General features: G+C 35.0%; 1 protein-coding gene across 1 annotated transcript; it reads left to right on the forward strand.

Moving 5' to 3' along the window:
* Window positions 1–6,329: 6,329 nt before the first annotated feature.
* LOC115894908 (L-lactate dehydrogenase B chain) lies at window positions 6,330–7,627 on the forward strand. The gene has a single exon (XM_030924031.1). It carries the CDS (start codon window positions 6,390–6,392, stop codon window positions 7,392–7,394), a length of 1,005 nt encoding a protein of 334 aa, XP_030779891.1. The 5' UTR covers window positions 6,330–6,389; the 3' UTR covers window positions 7,395–7,627.
* Window positions 7,628–9,961: the final 2,334 nt, after the last annotated feature.

A 9,961-nucleotide genomic window follows, 5' to 3' on the forward strand; every position in this document is an offset into this window, starting at 1 on the left:
CTTATTTACATATATAGTAAATTGAGGAAAATCATTATTGTGACTCAGAATATAATTGATATTTAAATCAGTTAATTCTACTTTCTCATGGGTATAGGCTGAAATGTTAGCTTACGTTTCTCAATTTAACAGAATATATAGATTTCTATGAATATCAAATTATAAATAAAAAGATTACATTAATGTCCATACAATATTCGTAAAAATATTATTTAAAAACATATGGTTTTACACTTCTCTCTTTTTCTCACAAGAAAATTGTGTTACACTTTTTATTGTTGCTACTAAGTGTCTTCCTGTCTCTCCACATTAAAATAAAAGCTGATATCACAGAATTTAATGGAATAACTCAACTGTTTATTTTTTGATTGGAAGCTTAACCTTTAAACTACAATCTAATTTTTCCTTTAGTTTTCTAGTCTGCATTTACTATACTATTTTGTTTCAAAATGTAACAGTTAGCACATCAAAAAGCTTATCCACAATGATCAAGTTGGCTTCATCCCTGGGATGGAAGGCTGGTTCAACATACGCAAATCAATAAATGTAAGCCATCATATAAACAGAACCAAAGACAAAAACCATAATTCTCTCAATAGATGCAGAAAAGGCCTTCGACAAAATTCAACAGCCCTTCATGCTAAAAACTCAATAAACTAGGTAGTGATGGGACGTATCTCAAAATAATAAGTGCTATTTATGACAAACCCACAGCCAATATCATACTGACTGGGCAAAAACTGGAAGCATTCCCTTTAAAAACTAGCACAAGACAGAGATATCTTCTCTCACCATTCCTATTCAACATAGTGTTGGAAGTTCTGGCTAGGGCAATCAGGCAGGAGAAAGAAATAAAGGGTATTCAATTAGGAGAAGAGGAAGTCATATTGTCCCTGTTTGCAGATGACATGATTGTATATTTAGAAAACCCCATCGTCTCAGCCCAAAATCTCCTTAAGCTGATAAGCAACTTCAGCAAAGTCTCAGGATACAAAATCAATGTGCAAAAATCACAAGCATTCCTATACACCAATAACAGACAGACAGGCAAATAATGAGTGAACTCCCATTCACAATTGCTTCAATGAGAATAAAATACCTAGGAATCTAACTCACAAGGGATGTGAAGGATCTCTTCAAGGAGAACTACAAACCACTGCTCAATGAAATAAAAGAGGACACAAACAAATGGAAGAACATTCCATGCTCATGGATAGGAAGAATCAATATCATGAAAATGGCCATACTACCCAAGGTAATCTATAGATTCAATGCCATCCCCATCAAGCTACCAATAAATTTCTTCACAGAATTGGAAAAAAACTACTTTAAAGTTCACATGGAACCAAAAAAGAGCCTGCATTGCCAAGACAATCCTAAGCCAAAAGAACAAAGCTGGAGGCATCACGCTACCTGACTTCAAACTATACTACAAGGTTACAGTAACCAAAACAGCAGGGTACTGGTACCAAAACAGAGATGTAGACCAACGGAACAGAACAGAGTCCTCAGAAATAATACCACACATCTACAACCATCTGATCTTTGACAAACCTGAGAGAAACAAGAAATGGGGAAAGGATTCCCTATTTAATAAATGATGCTGGGAAAACTAGCTAGCCATATGTAGAAAGCTGAAATGGGATCCCTTCCATACACCTTATACAAAAATTAATTCAAGATGGATTAGAGACTCAAATGTTAGACCCAAAACCATGAAAACCCTAGAAGAAAACCTAGGTAATACCATTCCGGACATAGGCATGGGCAAGAACTTCATGGCTAAAACATAAAAGCAATGGCAACAAAAGCCAAAATTGACAAATGGGATCTAATTAAACTAAAGAGCTTCTCCACAGTAAAAGAAACAACCATCAGAGTGAACTGGCAACCTACAGAATGGGAGAAAATTTTTACAATCTACCCATCTGACAAAGGGCTAATATCCAGAATCTACAAAGAACGTAAACAAATATACAAGAAAAAATCAAACAACCCCATCAAAAACATGGGTGAAGGATATGAACAGACACTTCTCAAAAGAAGACATTTATACAGCTAACAGACACATGAAAAAATGCTCATCATCACTGGCCATCAGAGAAATGCAAATCAATGAGATACCATCTCACACCAGTTAGAATGGTGATCATTAAAAAGTCAGGAAACAACAGGTACTGGAGAGGATGTGGAGAAATAGGAACACTTTTACACTGTTGGTGGGACTATAAACTAGTTCAACCATTGTGGAAGACAGTGTGGCGATTCCTCAAGAATTTAGAACTAGAAATACCATTTGACCCAGCCATCCCATTATTGGGTATATACCCAAAGCACTTTAAATCATGCTGCTATAAAGACATATGCACAGGTATGTTTATTGCAGCACTATTCACAAAAGTAGAATTGGAACCAATCAAATGTCCATCAATGACAGACTGGATTAAGAAAATGTGGCACATATACACCATGGAATACTATGCAGCCATAAAAAAAGATGAGTTCTTGTCCTTTGTAGGGACATGGACGAAGCTGGAAACCATCATTCTGAGCAAACTATCACAAGGACAGAAAATTAAACACCGCATGTTCTCACTTATAGGTGAGAATTGAACAATGAGAACACTTGGACACTGGATGGGGAACATCACACACCGGGGTCTGTCATGCAGTGTGGTGGGTGGGGAGGGATAGCATTAGGAGATATACCTAATGTAAATGATGAGTTAATGGTTACAGTACACCAACATGGCACATGTATACATATGTAACAAACCTGCACATTGTGCACATGTACCCTAGAACTTTAACAAAAAATAAATTTAAATAAGAAATAAGGAATAATTTCAATTTAATGAATATACGTTTTAACCTTCATTACATCAATGAACAGTTTATATCAGCTTGAAGAAAAATATAATTCACTCTAATAAATATATTCCATTTCTCAACAATGACAATTTTGTTAGAGTTAAATTATAAAAGAGAAACATAATTTAAATTATTTCACACCTCCCTCATTTGTTAAAATTTCTACTCTTATTTATCTTTTCTAATTTATCTTTTTTTCTTTTTGCTTGTTCTTGAGAGGACACAGCAGAAAATGAAAAAACAGCAGGGAGTAAAATTTTGATAGTATCATTACATAGGAGGGTTTTCTCATTACAGAAGTTCTCTTACTGTTATCAGTGTTAAAATACCTTTCATTATATGTGTGTCTTTGAAAATTATATTAATAATTTTTGGAAGATCCAAAGCTTCATTTGGGACTGGACACAAAGGAGTGGATAATTAGTTGATGACCCAGAGGAGGCTTTTGTCTTGATGGAAACAGGCAATTTAGCCCAAGGAAATGTTGCAGATTAGAATCCATTATATAACATTCCAGGATTTTTTTTTTTTTTTTTAAATGAGAGAAGCTACTGGTTAAACACAGTAGGAAATAAAATGTGTCTTATTCAAATTAGAGAAAGTAGTCTTTGTAGTCATATGGCATTATGCTAAATATATGAGGTTAAATTTAAACTTATCAAGTGTGATGGCTTGGGAGAAATAAAATCTATGATTATCTGAATTGATAAACTATGGATAAAGCTTATAAAAGACACAAATAGAATTAAGTATATGCATGTTTGGTTTTCCATCATTTACACTTACATAAATAAATTACTAAAAAGTCTGTGAAAAAACAAAATAGCTGCAAACTAATTCCTTCAACTTTCAAATTCTTCAAAAACTCTATCTTATTTAGTTTTAAAAAACAGTTCAAATCTGTAATGTATTAAAACCACACAATGGGCTCTTTCTCTTTTATGGTTTTTTTATTACTTAAAATAATACCTTGTCACTTTAAATATAAAGAATGTGAAAAATCCTTTTGGAGAGAATAACTTTTAAAGTTATGTTGATACAAATCCAATATTTTATTTAGATAGTTTTCTAGACAGCATTATGGCAACACATTTGATTGCTTGATTTAAACCCTGCCTTATAACAACTTGTTTTAATTTCTGAGGCCAAAAATATGGGAAGCCTTCTTGATTCATTTCTTTGTCTCACTACCCCTGCCTCTAATATCCATGTGGATATCCTCTTGTTTCTATCCTAAAAGTACACACAAAATTCAACCACTTCTCCCACCTTGATGAACCATCCTCATTTCTCATTTAGATGAAAACAATGCAATCTTTAATGGCCTCCTAGATTTTCTTCTTGCTGTGTTGCAATATATTTTCCACAAAGAAATAAGATTATTTGCAAAAATCACTTCTACTTACTCTTCTGTTCAAAACACTGTGACAGGTCCCATTTTGTTACACCAGGTAGCCAGTTAGACATGAGCAGAGCAGGAGAGGGCTCCCAGGCCCTTCCACACACCTTGAATGTTTGGAAGCCGTCAGGTGATGGTCAGGCAGTTAGTTGTTAATTGTTTCTCTAAAATAATAATTGATTGCAGCCAGCGCCAGGGTAAGGCAGTCTCCCAGTAAGGAGAAACACCTGAATCTGATGAACAGTAGCTTTCTGATAAGATCTCCAGAGTTGAGTAAGTGGGCTCATGCACTTGCACTGGGAGGTAAAAGGGCAAAGTTTAAGCCATATATGGCCTTCTAGGAACATTTGGTAAGAGAAGAATGACTCAAGTGAGCATGTGTATAATTCCAGTAAACATTCTACACATGCAGCTCCTCCCACATGTTGCCAGGTAACTACACACACTACACATGTAAACAGCCCACTCCAGAGAAATAATCAGGGAAAAGAGACGCAGGACCCCAGAAGCATAGCACTGTATAAAACCCCAAATGAAAGGTCAAATAGTGCACCTGATCGCTCAAGTGGCCCACTTGCACCTCTTCCAAGTGTACTTCTTTTTTTTTTCTTGCTCTAAAACTTTTAAAATAAACTATCACTCCTGAACTAAAACTTGCCTGTCTCTCACTCTGCTTTATGCCCCTCAGCTGAATTCTTTCTTCTGAAGAGGTAAGAGTGGAAGTTGCTGCAGACCTATGTCGATTTGCATCGGTAACACATTTTGATGCCATGTGGCTCAGATACATTCCCTAGTGCTAACAATTTCACTGCTAGTAAAGCCACACTTCTGATCATCTACATAGCCCTCCATGATTTACCAGCCCCTCCCACAAACATGCATTTCTCTCTCGATATTCTTGTTCACTCACTATAGAAAAATTCACTTTAATAGGAACATAGAACAATCTTAACTTGTATGTATCAGATAACATGATTCTTAAAATACATAAAACAAGTTAATAGAACTAAAATGGGAAAAAAATATCAACAATAATTGGGCATTTTTTACACATTTCTAAATACCTAGTTAAAAAAGAAGTAGGTCCAAAAAATCAATAACAATATAGAAGACTTGAACAACATAATCGATTTGATCTAAATGATATGTGTGTATATTCAGTAGCTGCAAAATACACATGCTTTTCAAGTACATAGTGAATGTTTAACTAAAACAGATGTCTATATATACACAAGTTACAACTCATTTCAAAACAACAAATATAAAGAATTGAATTCCTTTATTATAATGTAATTGTCACAGATATAAATACCACTGAGATAAGTGAAACATTCTGAAATATTCACAAATTTAGCAGCACACTTAAAAATATCCAAGGGGTCAAAAATGTACAATTAAAATTCGGTGATAACTTGAGTTGGAAAGATAACAAAACTATGCCAAATCCTTAATCTTGGGATGTAGCTGAAGCTGGGCTTATCACTCTAAATACACATATTATAGCAGAAGAAGTGCTGACAATGGCTGACCAAAGTTTGTATCAATCTCAAAAAACTACAAAAAGACAGTTAATCAAAAACAAGTAAATTAGATGAAAGGAGATAATATATGTAATAACACATATATTATGAAATATAAAATACACATTCAACAAAGAAAAATTCACAAAGTCAAAATTGTGTTAACATTAATAAAATGAATAAACTAGAAGAATCAAATAAGAAAAAAAGAAAAATTACCAAATAAGAAAAAGAGATCAGTCATGGTGGCTCACACCTGTAATCCCAGCACATTGGGAAGCCAAGGCTAGTGGATCACTTGAAGTCAGGAATTTGAGACCAGCCTGGCCAACATGGCAAAACCCCATCTCTAGTAAAAATACAAAAATTAGCTTGGCATAGTGGTGTATGTCTATAATTCTAGCTACTCAGGAGGCTGAGGCAAGAGAATCGCTTGAGTCCGGGAGGCAGAGGTTGCAGTTAGCCGAGATCATGCCACTGCACTCTGGCCTGGAGGACAGAGTAAGACTCTGTTTAAAAAAAAAAAAAAAAAAAGACATTGTCTTCTCCGCAGTGCTGCTGTTACAGAGGTCTCCAGCGCCTTCCCTCTCCTGTGCAAAATGGCAACTCTTAAGGAAAAACTCATTGCACCAGTTGCGGAAGAAGAGACGACAGTCCCAAACAATAAGATCACTGTAGTGGGTGTTGGACAAGTTGGTATGGCGTGTGCTATCAGCATTCTGGGAAAGTCTCTGGCTGATGAACTTGCTCTTGTGGATGTTTTGGAAGATAAGCTTAAAGGAGAAATGATGGATCTGCAGCATGGGAGCTTATTTCTTCAGACGCCTAAAATTGTGGCAGATAAAGATTATTCTGTGACTGCCAATTCTAAGATTGTAGTGGTAACTGCAGGAGTCCGTCAGCAAGAAGGGGAGAGTCGACTCAATCTGGTGCAGAGAAATGTTAATGTCTTCAAATTCATTATTCCTCAGATTGTCAAGTACAGTCCTGATTGCATCATAATTGTGGTTTCCAACCCAGTGGACATTCTTACATATGTTACCTGGAAACTAAGTGGATTACCCAAACACCGCGTGATTGGAAGTGGATGTAATCTGGATTCTGCTAGATTTCGCTACCTTATGGCTGAAAAACTTGGCATTCATCCCAGCAGCTGCCATGGGTGGATTTTGGGGGAACATGGCGACTCAAGTGTGGCTGTGTGGAGTGGCGTGAATGTGGCAGGTGTTTCTCTCCAGGAATTGAATCCAGAAATGGGAACTGACAATGATAGTGAAAATTGGAAGGAAGTGCATAAGATGGTGGTTGAAAGTGCCTATGAAGTCATCAAGCTAAAAGGATATACCAACTGGGCTATTGGATTAAGTGTGGCTGATCTTATTGAATCCATGTTGAAAAATCTATCCAGGATTCATCCCGTGTCAACAATGGTAAAGGGGATGTATGGCATCGAGAATGAAGTCTTCCTGAGCCTTCCGTGTATCCTCAATGCCCGAGGATTAACCAGCGTTATCAACCAGAAGCTAAAGGATGATGAAGTTGCTCAGCTCAAGAAAAGTGCAGATACCCTGTGGGACATCCAGAAGGACTTAAAAGACCTGTGACTACTGGGCTCTAGGCTATAGAAATTTAAAAACTACAATGTTATTAACTCTGAGCCTTTAGTTTTCATCCGTGTACATGGATCGCAGTTTGCTTTGATCTTCTTCAATATGTGAATTTGGGCTCACAGAATCAAAGCCTATGGTTGGTTTAATGCTTGCAATATGAGCTCTTGAACAAATAAAATTAACTATTGTAGTGTGCTTCTAAAAAAAAAAAAAAAAAAAAAAAAAAAGAGGGCATCAGAATAAAATTTGTAGACATTGAATAGATAACACAATGTATGCTACTAAATTTGACAATTAATGCAATATTCTTTGTAAAATGCAGTGTTATATATAAAGTTTCAGTGCTGCAAAAGGAATACCACTTGAACAGAAAATTTTCTTTTTAATTCTCAGCAAGGCAAGTTACTTCTATAGAAGGGAGCACCCTTACAGATGGAGCGATGGTGAGTGGACACTTGGACAAGGGAGGGGAAGGAGTTCTTATCCCTGACGCAGGTTGCCCCTGCTGCTGTGTCATTCCCCTATTGGCTAGGGTTGGCCGCACAGGCTAAACTAATTTCCATTGGCTAATTTAAAGAGAATCATGGGGTGAGTGCTTTGGCGGGAGTCAGGGCAGAGCAGGAAGGAGGTAATCAGAATGAGTCAGGGTGGAGCAGGTGATTGAAATGAGTCAAGGTGGAGCAGGTGATCAAAAAAGATTGCTTTACGAGAAAGTTTAAAAGTAGAAGGCACAGAATTGAACATACTGACATATCAATTCTTTGAAAAGAAATTTAGAACTCGTATCTAACAATAACTTTCCAAATGGACAGAAGAGCAACAGAAAATTTGAATAAAATATATTTATTTTTAAAATGATTATAATAAAGCTGGGGAAAAATACATTATTTAAAAACTTCTCATAAAAAAAGTCTTTAAACAAACAAGCAAAAAATTCAGATGGCTTCCTTGATAATTTATTCTAAAAACTGAAGGGAGAAAGAATACAAATTTTAAGGAAATTCTTCCTGTAGAGTGAAAAGAGGAAAACATTCTCTAACATGTCTTGTAAGGCCAAGTAGAGTCTGTTATTAAAATCCTGACAACTTTATTAGCAGGAAAATTACTGTGCAATAACTGTCATAACCCTAAGGCAAAATCCCTAAATAAAATATTAACAAGCCAAAGGCAACACCTACTGAAAAGAATAATCCATTGTGACTCAGATGCATTCATTCCAGGAATGCACAGCTGTTTAATATTAGAAAATCAATCAATATGGTTTAATACATTAACAAAATAAATGCATTACACAATCACCTAGTACGTGCAGAAAAATATTTCACAAAATCAATGCTGATCCATGAAAAAAATAAAACTTCTAGGCAAACCAGGAAGAGAAAGAAACTTCCCTAATGTGGGATAAAACATACCCACAAAAGAAAGAATTATTTTTAAATGACATGATGATATACGTAGAAAAATGAAATTAATTTATAAAATATTAGGATGTATATGCAGATTTAGTAAGGACACTAGATATTTGGTCAATTTATGAAAATTGTATTTTAATACAGTTGTACTCTACATGTTAAGCAATAAAAAATTATCAATGAGTATTAAAACCATGCACTTTTATTAAGCAAATATTAGGATTACAGGTAAAGACATATAAGGAGAGAGATTGTTCTTCCAGATGTTCACATGGCTAAAACTTAATGTGTTCTGAAATTCACCTCCTCAGCAGTCCTGTGGTGAGTAAACTATTTGAAATTAAAGCTCATACTCTCTACTGTTTTGGTTCCTCTTATCCTGCTCTTGTTTTTCTTTTCTTTTTAGTTTTTTGAATGTTGTTTTGTTTTCTGTAAAATTGTTTATTTCATGTGTGTTTGTTTTCTCTCTGTTCTCATAAATATACAAACTCTGTGAGCACATGGTTCCCGGGCTGTTATTTTTAAATGATACATTCCAAGATCAATAGTGCTTGGTACATATTAAGTACTTGTTAAGTATTTTTTGAACAAGTAAATAAGGTCAATATTATCTTATACACCCTAGATTGAAGAAATCAAATAAATAAAGTCTTGCAATATAAGATATTGGTAAGGATATGGAGCAATAGGAGTGCTCACACACTACTGGAAGCACAATCAATTTTGAAAACATGTTGCTACTCACCAACAATATCAATGTGTACATGCCTCATAACGAAATAATTTTACTAGTTATATATTCTTGGGAAACTCTTACACATGTATAAAAGGAGATACATAAAATAATACTTACTCAAGAATCACTCAGAATATCAAACCTGGAACCAAACAAAATGTTCATTAACATTAAAATAAATGAATATGCTCTGTGATATTCATACAATGGGATACTCTATAACGATAAAACAAATGCACCATATAGCATCATTAATTAATTGAAAATATTTACACAGAGAGAAATAATCTTGTATTAAAAAATAGGCAAAGCAATTTTCAAGTATACAGCATATTGTTATTAATTACTATCACTGTAAGAAGCATGCAAGATAATCTATGTATTAATTAGCTTGATTTAACCATTCTACTGTG

The sequence above is a fragment of the Rhinopithecus roxellana genome, chromosome 2 (genome assembly GCF_007565055.1).
Source record: "Rhinopithecus roxellana isolate Shanxi Qingling chromosome 2, ASM756505v1, whole genome shotgun sequence".
NCBI lineage: Eukaryota > Metazoa > Chordata > Mammalia > Primates > Cercopithecidae > Rhinopithecus > Rhinopithecus roxellana.